A 19,897-nucleotide genomic window follows, 5' to 3' on the forward strand; every position below is an offset into this window, starting at 1 on the left:
AGGTATTTACGAAATCACAATGAAAATACCATCAGAGTAATGTGTGCTGAAGCTAAGTTGTAGAGAGAAAAATCAATGTAAAAGAAACTTGAATACAGGAGAAGTTAGAAATACTAGAGGCACAAAGCTGCAAAAAGGAAAGGCCAACAATATTTTCCATGCAACACCAAAAGGTAATCATTTTGCTCATCCTTTTCCCTAATTTTATGGCTATGCTCCATTTTACTTATTTATTTAAAGACTTGGAGTCTAATAGAGAATGGCAGAACTGGAAATTAAGTCAAATAGTCATTGGCAGCTGGAAAAGGAGGTGGGTCAGGATGCTGATACAAGGATGGTAAGGGAATATGGGAGTGATAATGCTTACAGAAACTATTTTAATATTTTATGCCACAGTGAGGTAACTTTGGTTGACAATAATTAATTACTTCACAATGGTTTTAAGCAAAGATTTTAATTATATTCAACAACAAAAACCGATCAGCATGTGAAGTGATATATCAATTTTTCTATCTGATCATTACACATTGTCTATACTTATTGATATACTATAGCTCAGAAATATATATAATTCTCTGTGTTAACATATATATTCAAACATTTACTAAAGATATTACAATATGCAAAATGATAATGTGAGTGAGTGAAATGCACAAAAATACCACTGACAGTTGAAAAGATATTTTCATATACTCCCACATCACTTACACAAGTATTTAATAACAAGATTTAATAAAGTCTTCATCAGAGTAGACACCTGAGTCTGGGTAAATGCTCACCTTGTTACATTCCTGTCTCACAGATGCTTTCCATGGTCAGTTCCCTTTCCTTTTTCATTCCTTTCCTGTCATGCATTTTATTCCCCCCACCCAACTAAAGCTCAGTAACTAGGCACAATAAAATAACTCCCTAAGACAAAACCAGACTGTAAGCAAAACTTTCTAAATGAGCTGGTTCGCCTGCCCCAGGATAGTTCCATTCCCACCAACTCTAAATGAAGTGGGAGTTTTATACTGTAAATATTGTCCTCAAAATGAAGTATACAAACATCTGAACTCCCTGAGGACAAAACCTCTCAGAGGCATTGAGAGAGATGTTTCATATGTATCAAAAATAACATCCTTGGGAATAAAGGAGCCTGTCCTGATTTTTGATGTGGAAGACTAATGACATACAGTCTTATCTCTAAGCAAGGCAGGCCATGAGAAACGCATCCTCCCATGCCCTCACTGCTGGGTGTTTCTAGTTCTAGATTCTCTCTCATGGCCTCAAATACAGGGAATATCTGGTTGAATTCTGAAAATGCTTATTTTTAATCTTTCTCTGACCTCAGTGCCAATCAAAATTCAACTTTAGATAAAGTCATGATAATAATGAGGCTTAGCTATAATCCCACATGGAGTTTTCAATAAGTTGAAGAAGATTATACATTAAAATAATGGCAAAGTATTCCAAACATAAATCCCAACTTTTTCCTGTTTCTTATTAACAGTGATACAGGGCTTACAAATTTAATCTGCAAAGGACAAATGCCTAGGGAAAGACTGATGAGGCACAGGTAAAAAAGTTGAGAACAGAAGTTTAATTCCCATCTTACCTACTTAATGCATAGCTGAATTGGGGAAAGAAATTTAAATTTTATCTCAATTAATTATTATGTGTGACTCTCCATCAAGGCATTTCATGCTATAAGCAAAACATTTTTAAATTTGTAAATGTTTGCTGATAATAATCTGAACTAGGATATGGAATTTCACAGAGATTTCAGTTGCCATAGACATGTTTCTTAGAACTCAGTAGCTATATATTAATGACATTCTGCTATTTCCATGTGTTTATTGAGAGTAATGATTGAGACACATGAATCAAATAAGCAACTTCTGTAATATCAGTTTTAATACTATGTAAAAACTGTGTATATTTTAGGAAGTTTCTACTGTAGTAGATTTTCATGCTACCCCTCAAATGTCCCTTAATTTTAGCCATTTCTCCCTGTATTCTCTCCCACAACACACTCTGCCATTCCCATTCCAGTGAAATCCTCCCATTCCAATCCCCCTCCATATATATTTATCTATTTTATTATCTCTAGTCCCTTAGTCTATACTTACCCTCTGTGATTCTGTGGATTATAGCTTGATTGTCATTGGCTTACTAGCTAAAATCCATCCACGTATTAGCAAATACACACCATATTCATCTTTCTGAGTCTGAGATACCTCATTGAGGATGGCGTTTTTCTAGTTCATCCACTTGCTTGCAAATTTCATGATGCCATGTTTTTCATTTTTGTTTTTGTTTTGTATGTTTGATTTTTGTTTTTTTTAATATCTGAGTAATACTCCATTGTGTAATTGTACCACATTTTCCTTATCCATTCTTTTGTTGAAGGACATATAGGTTGTTTTCAGTTTCTGGCTATTGTGAATAGAACAGCAGCAAACATGGCTGGGCAAGTTTCTCTGATGTAAGATGAAGCATCTTTTGGGTACATGCCCAAGAATAGGATAGCTAGATCTTTTTATCTTTTTTTTGTTTTGTTTTTAAGATTTATTTATTTATTATGTATACAATGTTCTGCCTGCATATATGTCTGCAGGCCAGAAGAGGGCACCAGATCTCATTACAGATGGTTGTGAGCCACCATGTGGTTGCTGGGAATTGAACTCAGGATCTCTGGAAGACCAGTCAGTGCTCTTAACCTCTGAGCCATCTCTCCAGCCCAGATAGCTGGATCTTAAGGTAGATTAATTCTCATCATTCTGAGGAACCACTACACTGATTTTCATAGTGGCTGTACAAGTTTGCACTGTATGAATGTTCCTCTAATTCCATACCTTCACCAGCATGAGCTGTCACTTTTGTTATTAATCTTAGCCATTCTGACAGGTGTAAGATGGAATCTCAGAGTAGTTTTGATTTGCATTTCCCTGATGGCTAAGGATGTTGAACATTTCTTTAAGTGTTTCTCACCAATTTGAGTTTCCTCTATTGAGAATTCTCTGTTTAGAGCTTCTCTAAGTCAGGGTTTACTATTGTTGTGAAGAGACACCATGACCATAAAAACTCTTATAAAGAAAACATTTAATTGAAGGTGGCTCACTTACATTTTCAGAGGTTCAGTCTATTATGATCATGAAGGGGAGCATGGCAGCATGCAGGCAGATGCAGTGCTAGAGCTGATAATCCTTACATCTTGGCTCTGAGGCAACAGGAAGTCAACTTACTGTCAAACTGAGGGAAGCTTGAAAAAAATAGACCTCAAAGCCCACCCCCACAGTGACATACTTCCTCCAACAAGGCCACACCTCCTAATAGTGCCACTCCTTTTGGGAGCCATTTTTTTTTCAAACCACCACATTGTGTTTCCTAATACTCTAAGGCTTATAGCCATATCATAATGCAAAAATAATGTAAAATGCAAAAAAATGCATTCAGTCCAACTTCAAAAGTCTCCATAGTCTATCACAGTCTCAACAACGTTTAAAAGTCCAAAGTCCAAAGTCTCTTCTGAGCTGCATGGCAATCTCTTAACTATAATCCCCCTGTAAAAATCAAAATCAAAAAGCAAATCACATACTTCCAACATATAATGGCTCAGGATATACATTACCATTCCAAAACACAGAGAAGGGAGCATATTGAGGAAACACTGGACCAAAGCAAGACTGAAAACCAGCTCAGCAAACTTCAAACTCTGCATCTTCATGTCTGATGTCAAAACGCTCTCCACCTATCCAATTCTGTTCAGCTCTGTTGACTGCAACACACTTCTTTCTCTTGGGCTGCTTCCACTTCCTGTTAGCAGTTCTCCTCATCAGGTATCCCACAACTCTAGCATCTCTAACATATTGGGTTCTCCAAGGCAATCCAGGTTGCAACTCCGCAGCCTCACACAATAGCTTCTATATAGTCCTCCATTCAGGGATACCCCTGACATGTCTGGCCTCAGTGGCTGTCCTTAGCCATGGAGGCAACTTCTATAACACATTTTCTTCTATCCTTAACTCTAAAGCCAGAATTATATGGCCAAAGCTGCCAAGTTCCGCTGCTTACTGGAGCTGGAACATAGCCCCCTTGTTTAATTATATCTTTTCCAGTTTTCTAATTTTTTTTTAATGCCTAAGCTTAGATATAGTTGAACTTGATCTTTAGACCAGGCTAGCCTCAAATTCAGAGATCCATAAGCCTCTGCCTTCCCACTGCTGGGATGAAAGGGGTGCACCACTATACCAGCTCTAAACTTTTCTTTAATTCTCTTCCACAAGTTAGAAACTTAGCTGAGTGGGATCTTTCCCTGAGGTAACTACTTCCTTTATTCCATTTCTTCATCCATTTATCTCCTTGAAAATAGGATTTAGCTCCATTCCACTTCCTGGTGTTCTTTTTCTCCTCAAAATGTACTTTGTAATTTACCCTGCTCAGCTAGCTACTTTTCATTATAAATCTTCATTAGAGTTACCACTAATATCCACACAACAGAGTCTATGCTAGGGTGTTTTATGATTTCTTCTGCCAATGAAATTAATCCAAAATTCTTCACTTTAGCCTCAGGCAGACTCTTGGGACAAGGGTAAAAGGCAGCTACTTTCTTTGCCAACATATCACAAGAATAATTTCCAAGCAACATACTAAAATTTTTTTCTGAAACCTCTTGAGTGAGCCCTTGGCAGTTCAAATAAATTTTAGCACCTCAATCTTTCATGATCCTACTAGTGTGGCCCATTAAGCAATGCTTAAAGCATTCTGCTGCTTTCATAACCCAAAGTACCAAAATCTAAATTCCTCCAAACAAACACATGGTCTGGCCTATCACAGCAATACCCAAGTACATGGAACCAACTTCTAAGTTAGGGTTTACTATTGTTGTGAAAAGACACCATGACCACAGCAACTCTTATAAAGAAAATGTTTAATTGAGGGTGGCCCTCTCACATTTTCAGAGGTTTAGTCCATTTTGATCATGAAGTGGAACATGACAGCATGCAGGCAGATGTGGTGCTGGAGCTAACAGTTCTTACACCTTGTCTCAGAAGCAATAGAAAGTCAACTGATTGTCAAACTGAAGGAAGCTTGAGAAAAAGAGACCTCAAAGCCCACCCCAACATAACACACTTCCTCCAGTAAAGCCACACTTCCTAATAGTGCTACTCCCTTTGAGGGTAATTTTCTTTCAAATCATCACAGAACTGTACCCCATTTTTAATTGGTTTTTTTGTTATCTTGATATCTAGATTCCTGAGTCCATTACATATTTTGGGTATTAACCATCTAGCAGATGTGGAATTGGTGAAAATCTTTTTCCATTCTGTAGGCTGCTGCTTTGTCCAAAAGACGGTGCCCTTTGCCTTATAGAAGCTTTTAAGTTTTACGAAGTCCCACTTATTAATTGTTGATCTTAGTGCCTGCATTAACAGTGTTCTGTTCATAATGTTTTCTCCTGTGCCCATGAGTTCAAAGCTATTCCCCCACTTTCTTTCAGATTCAGTGTATCTATTTTTATGTTGAGGTCTTTGGTTGATTTGGAGTTGAGTTTTGTGCAAGGTGATAAGTATAGCTCTATTTGCATTCTTCTATATACAGCCATCCAGTTTGACCAGTACCATTTGTTGAAAATGTCTTTCTTCTAGTATGTATTTCTGGCTTCTTTATAGAAAGCAGGTGCCCATAGATGTGTGGATATATGTTTGTCTTCAATTGATTCCATTGATCAATGTGTCTGTTTTTGTGCCAATACCAAGCTGTTTTTATTACTATAGCTCTGCAATACCATTTGAAATCAGTGATGGTGACACCTCCTGAAGTTCTTTTATTATTCAGGATTGTTTTAGCTGTTCTGGGTTTTTGTTTTTCCATATGAAGCTGAGAATTGTCCTTTCAAGGTCTATAAAAAATTGTGTTGAAATTTTGTTGGGGATTGCAATGAATCTGTAGATTGCTTTTATTAGGATGGCCATTTTTACTCTATTAATCCTACTGATCCATGAGCACAGGAGAGATTTCCATCTTCTGATATCTTCTTCATTTCTTTTTTCAGTGACTTAAAATTTTTATCATTCAAATCTTTTGCTTGCTTGGTTAGAGATAACCCAAGGTATTTTTGCATTATTTGAGACTATAGTGAAAGGTATTGATTCCCTAATTTCTTTCTCAAACCATTTGTCATTTTCATGTAGGAGGGCTACTGATTTTAGTAGTTAATGTGTATTCAACTGCTTTGCTGAAAGTGTTTATCAGTGATAGAAGTTTCCTGGTGGATTTTTTGATTACTCATGTATACTATCATATCATCTGTAAATAAAAATACTTTGACTTCTTCCTTTCCAATCTGTATACCTTTGATTTCCTTCAGTTGTTTTATTGCTCTAGCTAAGAGTTCAAATAAATTGAATGGGTATAGAAGAGTGGACTACCTTGTCTTACTGATTTTAGTGGAATTGCTCTGAGTTTCTCTCCATTTAATTTAATGTTGGCTATGTGCTTGCTGTAAACTCTTTATAGTTTGAGGTAGGTTCCTTATCCCTAAGTTTACTGAGACTTTTATCATAAGGGGTGTTGGATTTTGTCTAAGGCCTTTTTATGCATCTGATGAGATGATCATGTGTTTTTTGTCTTTCAGTTTGTTTATATGGTAGATTACATTTATCAATTTATGCATGTTAAGCCTTCCCTGCATCTCTGAGACAAAGCTTACTTAATAATGGTGGACGATCTTTTTGACTTGTTCTTAGATTCAGTTTGCAAGTATTTTATTGTGTATTTTTGCATCTACATTCATAAGGGAAATTGGTCTATCATTCTCTTTCTTTGTTGGATCTTTATGTGGTTTGAGTGTAAGGGAAATTGTAACCTTGTACAATGAATTGGGCAATGTCTCTTCTGTTTTTATTTTGTAAAATAATTTAAAGAGTATTGGCATTAAATCTTCTTTGAAAATCGGTGGAGTGCTGTACTAAAACCATCTGTTCCTAGGTTGTTTTTTTTAGTGAGGGTGTGTGTGTGGAAAACTTTCAATGATGACTTATACTTCACTAGGATTTGTAGATCTGTTTAAATTGCTTATCTGATCTTGATTTGACTTTGGTAAGTACATATATGAAAGTGATATAAATGAAATCTCTAAATGATAAAAAAAACTTGACATCTTTTTCAGCAAGTGAAATTTCTAGTACTAGGATTAGGTTACATCTAATTGAGTTGTTGCCAAAGGGGCCCCAAAGGAAATTCCAAAACAATGCAAGCTGTTGCCAAGACTGCAGGTGGCTCTCCACAAACTGGCAGCAAGGCCCCACTGCTGAAGGCAACACCTACTGTGGTGGTTTGAATAAAAATGGCCCCCACAGGTTTGTAGGCAGTAACACTATTTAAAAGGATTAGTGAGTCTGGCCTTGTTTTAGTAGATGTGGCCTTGTTGGAGGAAGTGTGTCACTGGGAGACCTGCGTTGAGGTTTCAAAAGCCCAAGGTGGGCTCAGTGACTGTTCCCCTTCCTGATACCTGCTGATCTATATGTAGAACTCTCAGCTCCTTCTCCAGCACCATGTCTGCCATAAACAAACCCCAATTAAATGCTTTCCTTTGTAAGAGTTGCCATAATCATGGTGTCTTTTCATAGCAATACAACATTGACTAAGGCACCTACATATCTCATTGAAGTTGGAGATGTCGAGTCAGTGCCTACAAGCAGAATTCACCCCTAAATTGCAGTGTCTTTGGTGCAGGAAAAAAATACAAAACAATTGTTTTGTCAATTAAAAGTAAAATGTTCTAAAGGTATCTGTGCCTTTTTGCAGTACCAACAATGCAAAATTGTATTGTTTTGTTTCCTCACCTGAATTGCTTCTCAATTTTTCAATGTATAAACATAGGTTTTTTACTATATTTGCTTAGACTATCACTTTTTTCTATTTACATTTTCACATGTCTATCTTATACATATTTGATAGAATTTTACTATACTGTTTAATTTGTAAAGTGTGATTTTAAATGCTGTTAATTTTTTTAAAAATTATTTTAATTTATTTTTGAACACATATATCAGAGACATTCACATGCACTCTTTCCCTTCAGGGCCTGTGGGACCTTCAACACACCTCCCTCTCAATTTCAAGACCTCTGCTTTTAAATTAATAACCCACTGAGTTTAATTGCTGTCACCCTTACTCACATGAATGTGGGCCATTCATTGTGGCATGGGGCTAACTACCAGAGGCATGTTCCCAAAGAAAACTGACCCTACTTCCCTCAGCAGTCATCAGCTGCCAGAAGTTCCTCAGCAAAGGATAGGGTTTTTTAGCTCCCTGCTCCCTCCATGTTGGCATTTTTATTGGATTTTTCCATGTAGGTTTTATGCAGTTCAACACACCTATTGTGAGTTTAATGTGTGCAATGGCCATGTCATGTCCAGAAGACGGTATTTCATGGCTCTCCTCTCTATTCTCTGGGTCTTGTTAGCTGTGTTTTTATATTGAATTCCACTGGTTCATTGCTGGTATATGAAAAAGGAACTGATTTTTATGAGCTTAGTTTGACTTCTATGATCTTGTTTTGATTACACATTAAGTGCAGGATTTTTGTCTCATTTGCTAATTGTTATTTTCCATGTATACAATCATATCTGTAAAAATCAAATTGGTTTCCTTTTCTCAATATGCAAATAATGTGCTAAATTTTTTAAATTATATATTTTTTATAATATATAATTACATATGTAAATACATATTTATATACTATATATAATTATTATAATTTAGTGCATTATCTAGAGCTTGGCATGATATTTAAGGAGCACAAGCTTTGAACTGTTTCTTAATTTCTCACAATCAATTATGCTTCAACTATGCATTTCTCCTTAAAATTATTTTTTGTCACAAATTGTTTATGATTTTTCTTTCTATATAGGTAGAAATATGAGTATTTCTATATAGGTAAAATATGAGTATTTTACCACTTTTATTATTTAAAAGTGGTAATGTAATGTAGTGATAAATGTATACATGATAAATACTGTGTCATCTTCTTGATTTTAAAGAAAATTCTTCTGGAAGGCATGGGTAAGCAGATCCCTGTGAATTCAAGGCCTGCCAGAATTCCATAGTGAGGTGAGACACCATGCCCAAAAAAATTACTCTTGGACTATCAAGATTATGCCTTTGTATTTTAATGCATATTATAGATGAATTTGATAAGGTTAATTCATTCTACAACTGTTCAATATTCCTGAAAATAATGCTAAGGGATATGGCGATAATATTCTGTCGTTATTAAGAGTGGGATAGAGATGTTTATGTTATAAAATTATTTAATTTCTGGTTCTTTGTCCAATCTTCCCAGTTCCTAATTTTTCTTTTTGTTTTTAGCATAAAGTAAGAAAATGAAGAGAAAATCAAAGTCAGTTGAGATAGATGCCTTCAGGATGTCAGAATGATTCTTTATCTCTAGAGTGCCACCAAACTCCTATGGGAAATGTCTGGAATCTTATAAACCCCATTGCAGTGAAGATGTTCAGTGTCTTGGAACATCTGCAGGGGGTCTGTTATAGCATCTAATGCATTTCTTATTATCAGATTTGAGTAAGTATTTTATCACTACCTAGAAAGGTCCTTTAATGTCATCAAGCTAAGAGCAGGCCTTATTGTAACATAAAAAGGGACGCAAGGACAGTCACCACTGTAGGAGAGATTAAATTCAGATATTTTTAATAATTACGAACATAAAGGACAATGATGAAACAAAGTGTAAGTAACTATAGGGATGCAGTAAGAGAGATGTCTTGGTTTTGTTCCCCATCACCTGAGATGGCTGAGGTAGGCTCTCAAGAAGAAAGGTTGTAGAATGTAAGAGAGGAGATACTGAGCAGAATCATTTATGCTTTAGCTATAAAACATTGCTGCGAGAGAGATTCCTTTTAGATACTTAGTTCTGTGGCCAAGCTATAGAACTACACAAAAGGAAATTTAGTTGCCATAAAGTCTGCTTTGTGAGGGTTATTTCTTATAATTAAATGAGATAACGCATGTGGGTTCATGTAAAACCCTAAACACCAGTGTCCATGATATGCTGCTTTGTTGATGCTTTCCACAATTTCAGAATTGCAGTTTCAGTCTGGCTTGAAGGCTTTGGGACAATGTTGAGGGGTGTTATTGTCTTTTGAAGCAACTGGACTTTCACAGTCTGGTATTACCTGTTGGGAAATGAGTACTATGGAAATGTGGAGCAATTTTGATTGATCTTGTTTTTATAATTGTAATTATGAGTGTTTGAGCAGTGCCATTAGAAATGTATAATACATGTTTTGTTTGAGCTGAATAAATGTACAAATCACTGAAATAAATTATTTGTGGAGCAATCTTCAAAAGTTCCCGAAATGTTCTTAAGAGGTAGATGTAGAGAAGTCACGCTGCTTAAGTGAGTGCCACCTAGGACATTGCCTTTAGCTCATGTCATGTTTGATTTATATTGCAACCACAATTTAAAACATTGATGGTTTTAAGTACGACAGCCCACATATTGTTATTGTTTATTTACTTCTAACCCACTATATTATGCTAGAGGCAAAATACATACCATAGTCATTTCAATGACTTAGTTTCATTAAAATTTGGTGATTTCATAGTTTCATTGAAGAATTAAAAGATCTGTTGAATTTATATCCTTCTTAGTGTACTTATTATAAATAACTATTGTTATTTACATTTAATATATCATAAATTATAACACATTATAAAATATTATAAATACATAATATTTATAATGACAGTATGATAAAGAACCAGAAAATGCATAATTATACATTATATATAATTCGAGGGGATAATTATTATTCAATGTATTTCAATAAGAATTCAGTGTAATTCTGTAATTCAGATCACTTTTCTTATGCGAATAAAATTTTCCATCAATGGCTTCATTCTGCATATTGAATTAAAATTCTTATTTATTAAATTAAATTATAACATCGTTTGTTCTAGTGTAGTGAATATAATGCTGGGTATACTACTTACTAGTATTGAGACAATGGGTCTGAACTGACCATCCCTTGCTTCATTTATATCAGCTGCAAAACAGAACTTTAATAGACAACAGTGACAAAAATGTAAGTACTTTTAAACAATTTGTATTGTAGTGTACACATAACACCAAATGTGTTAAAATTATTCACAATAATAAATAATTTTGTAGTTACTATTTGTAAGATTTTTAAATTTTCATAGTTTTTCTATTATCAAATGAATACAGGATATTTTATTTATATAATCTAACATGTCTGAATCATAACAACATACACATTTTCAAACCCTCATAATTATAGAGCATAGGGAAGATTAGAGGTAAGTTAAAATATTTTTTCCTGAGTGTTTTGTCTGTCCTGACTGTCTGATCATTTCTTACTTATTAAAGAACACGGATAAACTTTATAGTGTTTCTGTATAGACCAGAATCAGTTCAAGTCAAAATATCTGTTTAAATGTATATACAGAATTTTAATTTAGATACATTACCTACAGTCATTATAGAACTCTAAAGAAATGGGGGATGGGGCAGATATCTTCTCTACTGATTTACACTCTCCCTAAATATACTTTTTTAAATGCTCACAATAAAGAAAGTATACTTCATAGACTCACAATCATCTTCATTAATTGCCTAGCTTGGGTTATACTGGGAGCTGTCAATGAAGAATTAAGAGCAATAGGTATTTGACGCCCTGTGCTCCATAAGCAGCCAAGATACATTTCCTTGAAAACAGAGAGGTGAAAATGCAAAGTGAAAGGTCTGTCATCATGGGTCGCCTTTTTGGTTAGTTCCACTGGACAAATGACAAGGTAGAGATGGGGCAATGAAGGAAACAAGTCACTTAGCCATGGAAACAGAGCATGCCTGCAGGGGTAGGGAGAGAAATTAGCATTTCCCACAGCCCTTTGTGCCTGATGTGGTCCTAACATTTGTGGTAGCATCAGTTCTAAATATGACCAAGTTGTGTTTATGATTCCGTGTTAATTATATCTGGAAGATGCATTTATAAAATACTAGACAAGTTGATAATAGTCTCTTAACAACCTGTCTGAATTATGTTTGGCTCTATTCTAGCAGCTAGTGATTTTTAAGTTGAAGATATAAAGACCTATATTTTATTTAATTTTACTTTTTACTTCAACTTTTGTGCATTGATGTCTTTTTCTGTTAGCAAATAAGAATATATGTAATAATCAATTATTTATTTTTAAATTTCTGTTCATCTAAAACAATTTCCAAAAAAAAATCTACATTCAAGCCAGTTGTCAGAGGTTGTAGGAGGGTCATGTGGGAAACAAGTACAGACAATTGAGAAAGAAAAACCAATAATAGGTCAAACCAAATGTTAGTTTGTATTTGAAAATATAAGTATTTGTGGAAAGTAGGACTGTAAAATATCAGTAAGAAGATTTATTTTATAGTACAATAGAATACTACTTAAAATTATCTATTGTATTTTGGGGAAATTATATTTTAAATGAATAAAATGTTTCAAATCAGCACATAATTTATAATACCCTTAAGTGTAAAAAGAATAAAGTCATGCTAAAAAATTAGAATACAAACTTTGGCACTATTGTTGATGGATTTTGTATTCATTTTCGTTGTACTTTTGTGCCCATGCTTTAAAGAACATGCAACATTTCCTTAAGATGGCACTTTAGCAAAAACCTTTATAAAGACAAATGTACTTTTTCCTAAATAAAATCAAGTTGAAGTTTAGTTTATCAGTACAGGATGCAACAAATTTTATTATTGTTCAAAAATAGCTTTTCAGAGTTGCATTGCATGTTTGAGGCTCGTAATGACTTTTGTTGTTTCTGAACAGAACCGAATTTCTGAGTCATTCTACATCCCTGTGTCATCATGCCGTTGCCCAATGGCACCTGTTTCAAGCCGTCCATCTTTACACTGATTGGAATTCCAGGCCTCGAGTCAGTGCAGCACTGGATTGGGATCCCGTTCTTTATTTCCTTTGTTCTGGCCACAACTGGAAACGGCCTTCTCATCACCATCATTCACAGAGAGCGCAGTCTCCATGAGCCCATGTATGTCTTTTTAGCTGTGTTGGCAGCTGTGGATCTGGGTCTCACCATATGCATCACCCCTAAAATGCTGGCTGTCTTTTGGCTACAGTCAAAGAAGATTCACTTTGACTCCTGTCTAATCCAGATGTATTTTACTCACACTTTCCAGTGCATGGAGTCTGGCATTCTCCTGGCCATGGCCTTTGACCGCTATGTGGCGATCTGTGATCCCCTGAGGCATTCTGCTATTCTCACTAAGAAAGTACTAATTACCGTCATCACACTGGTGACCGCAAGAGCATCAGTTATCATCATCATGTGTCCTCTTCTAATTAAGTTGCGGCTGACCCATTTCAGGACCACAATCATCTCTCATTCCTACTGTGAACATATGGCTGTGGTGAAGCTGGCTACAGAAGATGTCAGGATCAACAAAGCATATGGACTTTTTGTGGCTTTTTCAGTCCTTGGATTTGATGTGATCTTCATTTTCTTGTCCTATGTGTTTATCTTCCAGGCTGTCTTTAAGTTGCCACAAAAGGAGGCCAGATTCAAAGCATTCAACACATGCACAGCTCACATCTTTGTCTTTCTCCAGTTCTACATCCTCACATTTTTTACATCTTTCATACACAGATTCGGCTTTAATGTTGCTCCTTATGTTCACATTCTATTGTCAAACCTCTATCTGCTTGTACCACCCCTGCTAAACCCTATTGTCTATGGAGTGAAGACCAAGCAGATTCGAGAGGGAGTTATCAAAATGTTTGCTTCCAAAGGTTAAATTGGCGGATTCTCCAGATACTCTTGCACTCTTTATAATGTGTTTGTCAAGCTTGCTACACAGCATAACACTGTGATAGTCTTTGTATTGATTGTATTCTCTATAAGATAGGCACACATTTATAACTAAAATTGTAAATTATAGGTAATTATATGTTCATTTAAATACCATTTTAATTATTCTTCATTCTAATTTTTTATCAGAGTTTTTAGTATCTTTGCAGGTGTACTTTATTCTTAAAACAAGACCAATTTTATACAATGCTACTTTAAGTTATGTGCTTTTTATTAGTTATTACTGACATCAAGTATTCTCATCTTTCTACTGCCAGATTCTAAACAATGGGTACATTTTCAAACTTAATATTTCAATTGTTAGTAAATTTCCAATTGTGTCTGTTACAATTAAATTACATGTTCGCATATAATATGGCATAGTATATATGAAAAATCCTAATCACATTATTGTTTTTGGAATCATTATGGGTTCTAGGACATATATTCTTATTTGAACTATTTTCTGAGAAAACAAAAAATTTCATTAAATATTATTTTAATCATCTTTAAATGTCTTCTTGAAGAATGACAAGTCATTTTATTTTATTAAAACTTTCCATTTTTTTCATCAGTGTGCCTCAAAAGCACATAGATGCACCTTTGTGGGATAATGTTGTTTGTCTTCTCTCAATATTGGCATATATCTTAATGGTGGAACCCTTGCTTAGTATATCCATTCTCACAATAAGACCTCTAAACTCATGATTATGAAACAAGATCTTCCTGTCTATTTGTTATCGTTTACATCTCTAAATAGCTAAAACTAGGCCCCTAATATAATATATACACAGAAATATTCTAGTTAGGATTTCAATTGAAGTTCTTTTTTAGTATTCCAAGAGGATTGTTCCATTCCATGATCTCTTCTGGTTCAAACACATTCCTAAAAGTTTGTTCCTGGCGAGGGGTTTCCATCCTGTGGGTGTTATCTCTCTGACAAGTAAAATGTGTACCTGATTCAGTAAAATACTTTCCCATAATGCTGTGGATATCGCTCTATATAAATAAAGCACTGATTGGCCAATGACCAGGCAGGAAGTATAGGTAGGACAAGGAGAGAGGAGAATTGAGGAAGGAGGGAGGAAAGAGAGACCAACTGGAGCCACCGCCAAGACAAGGAAGATGTAAAGTACCGGTAAGCCACGAGCCACGTGGCAAAGTAAAGATGAATAGAAATGGGCTGAATATAAGAGTGAGAGCTAGACAATGATAGGCCTGAGCTAATGGCCAAGCAGTTTAAATAATGTAAGAGTCTGTGTGTTTATTTTATAAGTGGGCTCTGGGACTGGCAGGACTTGGTTGTGGGAGCTGGAGAAAAATTCTCCAGCTACACCATAAGGCACTTCAGCTTAGCAGGTTGTATCAAGGAGGGGAGAGGAATCTGCATTTGCTCTGTGATAATTTGGTGCATGGCAACATAAAGTCTACCTGACCGGAACTTCCTGCAACTTTGAAATAATTTTTAATATTTTCCTCTGTTTTTAGTTTAAAATCAGTTTGTTGCCATGAACTCACAAATAAAAACATCATGCAGCTAGATTAGCATATAAATTGTATTTTATCTTCTAAAATCCTCTTTATTTGCCTTTCTAGACTGAAACATTGGTTATGAACACAATGCACAGTCTCTAGATTGTGTGATTGAGAACAGAGGGTCAAACTGTCACTGAATTCACTTTTTAGGTTTTCCTCTTCTACAAGTTTAGGATTTAGGATTATGTTTACTCTAGCCTCCTGCCACCTGTTTCTGTGGACTTCATTTTAATATCATCATTCAACTTGTTTTATCACTGATCTTCCTTTGAATTTGACCTAAAAATGTGTATTTACCTACTTAACTTGTGCCTAGATGCAAAGTACTAAGTCAGCATATCAAAACAGCAGTGGCAACAACACTTTATAGTTGCATGAGCCACATCTGGGGAATCCAAGTGGGATTTTCCACAGCACTCCCTGTAATTATTCTCTTCTTTTGCTGTACCCATCACGGTTGATATAAAATAGTGTTACTGTAGCTCCTCATTTTAATTTTCCTGATAACAAACTGTTTGAAATTTGCATATCATCTTTACAAAAGTTTTAAAATCCTTTGCTGTTCTTAGCTGAGTTTATTGTCTTTTTGCTGCCTTGTGTATTAAGAAGCAACTATATGTTCAGACATATTAATGGCACATATTTTCTTCTAGTTAATAACTTTCAATTTTGTTTTCTTCATAATATCACTTACAAATTTGGGTTCTTTTTGTTGTTGTTTTTTATTTATTGTTGCTTTTGATTTTTAAGGTAATATACTATAATAAGATAAAACAGAAATTAATGAACCAGAATTGAACAAAACAAACAGAAGGAAAAGAGCCCAAGAGAAGGTACTAAAAACAGAAATCCACTTGTTCACACATTCAGGAATGCCATAAAAAACTCTAAATTGGAAGCCTTTTTATACATATGCAAAGGACCTATATGGTAAAAAACAGAGAAGAAAAAATATCTAAATAAAATAAAATTAAAAATTAATAAAACATTAAAAAAAGAGTCTGACATGACATTGTGAGACAAGGGACCTCCAAAGATACCATTGAGTTTTTTTCTTTTTTTTTTTTTTTTTTTTTTGGTTTTTCGAGACAGGGTTTCTCTGTGTAGCTTTGCGCCTTTCCTGGAATTCACTTGTTAGTCCAGGCTGGCCTCGAACTCACAGAGATCCGCCTGGCTCTGCCTCCCGAGTGCTGGAATTAAAGGCGTGCGCCACCACCGCGCGGCCGAGTTTTTTTTCTGTTAGTCATCTATTGCCCAGCAATTGACAAGTGGCATCAATTGAAGATTGCTTCTGGGTTAGGGATGGGGCATGCGTCCACTTCTCATTTCAGCGCTAGGTCCCCATCTGGTACAAACCAGTGCAGGCCCCATGCATGCTGCCTTGATTTTCTGTGAATTCATGTGTTCTGTTCATTGAACCTGTTGATTCAGAGAATCATGTTTTGTGGAGTGCTCCATCCCTTCTGGCTCTAATACTCTTTCTGCCTCTGGGTTCCTTGAGCTCTGAGGGGAGAGATTTGATGGAGACATTCTGTTTAGGGCTGAATGTTTGAAGGTTGCTCATTCTCTGCATAATGTCTGGCTACGTTCTCACTATGTAGTCCTGGCTATCCTGAGACTAGCTTTGTAGACCAGGTTGGCCTTGAACTTAAAAAGATCCATCTGCCTCTGCCTCCCAAGTGCTGAGATTAAAGGAATGCATCACACGCCTGTCTTTTACTTTAAAAAATTAATTCAGTCAATTTCATTAAGAACATAGGAAATACAGTCTTTGAATAATCATAATTAGATGGGTTTTTTTCCTAACCTCCATTAATTAATTCCAGACACTTCAATGGACTCATTGTGTTCATGAAAACACGAGACAATTAATATTCTGTATTTGTAAGCACTGAATATTTTCTTAGCCCATTTAGTAATGGCATATGATTGTAAAGGTATTTGTTGTCTGATGATAACTTGCCACCTGAAAATTAGTTCTATGCCCCTGAACAGCAACAATTTTTTAAAAAATATTTCATTCTTTTCTGTCTATATTATCTTCTGTCAACAGAAAATCAGAAATAATAATAAAAATTGTCCATAATTCAGAATTTCTGGTGAAATTATCTCTTTTAATACAATGCAAGATATTTGGAAGAATTCTCCAATAACTACGTTAATGTAGGTGAAAGTGAAATTTTATTTTGTACATTAAATTTACTCACTTCTGCAAAGTTTCAGGACTCAGATGCTGCTTTTAAAATTCTGAACATTAAAATTTTCTTATAAACAGTATCTACACACTTGAGCATAAATACTGGTATATTTCATACTTCCTCACAAAGGAGGTAGCAGTTGAGTGAGGACACATGCCGCCTACTGATGTTGATGAAAAGCAAAACAGTTACATTTATAATATTTGTAAAACTTGAATCAATATCCCAGTTGTATTTCTAGATCAATTCAATGCATTAAAGTTATGTTTGAGAAAAACAGAAAGATGATTATTATTTTCATTTGTATTTATTCATTTTGCCATAGAAAATCAAAGATTGTGGTTGATATATTGTGCACCCCAATAAACTTATCTGGGGATCAGAGAACAGAGCAGCCACTACATTAAACATAAGTTTAGGCAGTGGTAGCACAGGCCTTTAATCCTAGCATTCAGGGGGCAGAGATCCATGTGGATCTCTGTGAGTTCAAGGCCACACTTGAGAACAGAGCCAAGTGTGGTGGCAGATGCCTTTAATCCCAGCACTTGAGATCTCATGTCTTGCTTGGGAAAGACACACATCTTTGATCCCAGGAAGTGATGATAGGAAGCAGAAAGGTATATAAGGCATGAAGACCAGGAACTAGAGACTTTTTAAGCTTTTAGGCTTTTAGCAGCAGTTCAGGTGAGATCAATTCGGGAGAAGACTCAGAGGCTTCCAGTTTGAGGAAACAAGATCAGCTGAGAAGTTGGCAAGGTGAGGTTAGCTGTGGCTTGTTCTGTTTCTCTGATCTTTCAGCATTCACCCCAATACCTGGCTCCGGGTTTGTTTTTATTAATAAGACATTTTAAGATTCTGCTACAAAAGATTCTGGAGTCAAGTACTTTTTTTTTCCAAATAGAATATTATATTATTCTCAAATAGTCACAGTTTAACATTGTTTCCATATTAAAGACTAGTGGGGGTTCCTCCCTCTCTCCTGTAGTGGATTCCACTAAGGAGAATGTAACACTGAACACTAACGCAGAGAGAATACATAAGGATTCAAGAGCCCTAAACATTCTCCAATGCCTGTTCCTTCAGTCACTATAGCATCTTCTTGTGTAAAGATCTCTTCAAATGAAAATCCAGAGAAGTGTTAAAATTGCCCTCTTGGATTATATTTTCATCCTTTAGAACTAAACATATGCAAGCTCCCCCTACTTCGAAGTTAAAGTGTGGACCACACGCTCACGGATCTGCTTGGTTCGCACACCATAGATTACAGGATTGAGGGCTGGTGGGATGACCACATAGAGGTTGGCAACAAGAATATGGACATAGCGAGGGATTTTTTTTCCAAATCGGTGAGTGAGGAAGGAGAAGAGGGAGGGTGTGTAAAAAACGCACATGACCCCAACATGGGAGCCACATGTGCCCAAGGCTTTGTGTCGTGCATCCTTAGAAGGGAGGCGAAAAACAGCACGGAGAATATATGCATAGGAGATTCCAACCAAAGCCACATCCAAAATAAGAAAAGAAGCCACAAAAAGTCCATAAATGGCATTGATGCGAATGCTATCACAGGCCAACTTAGCAATGCCCATGTGTTCACAGTAGGAGTGGGTGATAACCCGGGCTTCACAGAAGGGCAGACGGTGGGTTAGGTATAGAATGGGCAACATGAGCAGGAGGGGGCGCATTACAATACCCACACCAATGCCTACCAGCACCCGGGGTGTCAGAATGGTTGTGTAGCGGAGAGGCACACAAATGGCAGCATAGCGGTCAAATGCCATAGCCAGCAAGACTGCGGACTCCATTCCCGTAAAGGTGTGTATCAGAAACATCTGAGCTACACAGTTTCCAAAACCAATTTCATGTGCATCAAACCAGAAGATACCTAACATCCGAGGTACTGAGGATGTGGAGAGTGCTAGATCTATGGCTGATAAGATGGCCAGGAAGTAGAACATAGGATCTCTCAGAGTACGGTCTATCCAGATGACCAATAGAATTGTGGTATTCCCTAGCAAAGCCATTAAGTAGATACAGCAAAAAGGCATGGAAATCCATCCATGGAAATTCTCAAGTCCAGGAATGCCTACAAGATAAAAGGTGTCTGGGTGGAAAGTGGAAAAGTTGGTGTGGAGCATCTTGCCATTGATGTTGGAGAAGTAGTAACTCTAGAAGAAAAACTGGAGTTTAGACATGCTTAGCTTACAACACCTCTATGAACATTTTTTTCTAAATTCACATAACTTTTATTATAGTATGTTATCATCTGTATTTTATTAATAGTTAAT

The 19,897-nt window shown here is 36.0% G+C and overlaps 2 protein-coding genes across 2 annotated transcripts; one reads left to right on the forward strand and one right to left on the reverse strand.

Annotated features, from left to right (window-relative positions):
- Window positions 1–12,880: 12,880 nt before the first annotated feature.
- Window positions 12,881–13,825, forward strand: LOC131911576 (olfactory receptor 52A5-like). Its single transcript, XM_059263829.1, has one exon. The coding sequence runs from the start codon at window positions 12,881–12,883 to the stop codon at window positions 13,823–13,825; it is 945 nt and encodes a 314-aa protein (XP_059119812.1).
- A 4,986-nt stretch (window positions 13,826–18,811) lies between these two features.
- LOC131901478 (olfactory receptor 52J3-like) lies at window positions 18,812–19,842 on the reverse strand. Its single transcript, XM_059252608.1, has 2 exons — window positions 19,831–19,842; window positions 18,812–19,747 (listed from the first exon to the last, which is right to left on the reverse strand). Exon 2 carries the CDS (start codon window positions 19,745–19,747, stop codon window positions 18,812–18,814), a length of 936 nt encoding a protein of 311 aa, XP_059108591.1. The 5' UTR covers window positions 19,831–19,842.
- Window positions 19,843–19,897: the final 55 nt, after the last annotated feature.

This window comes from Peromyscus eremicus, chromosome 1 (assembly GCF_949786415.1).
Source record: "Peromyscus eremicus chromosome 1, PerEre_H2_v1, whole genome shotgun sequence".
Lineage (NCBI taxonomy): Eukaryota > Metazoa > Chordata > Mammalia > Rodentia > Cricetidae > Peromyscus > Peromyscus eremicus.

Coding starts and splice junctions, on each gene's coding strand:
- LOC131901478 (XM_059252608.1), bottom strand. CDS start 19,747: ATGCTCCACACCAACTTTTCCACTTTCCACCCAGACACCTTTTATCTT.
- LOC131911576 (XM_059263829.1), top strand. CDS start 12,881: ATGCCGTTGCCCAATGGCACCTGTTTCAAGCCGTCCATCTTTACACTG.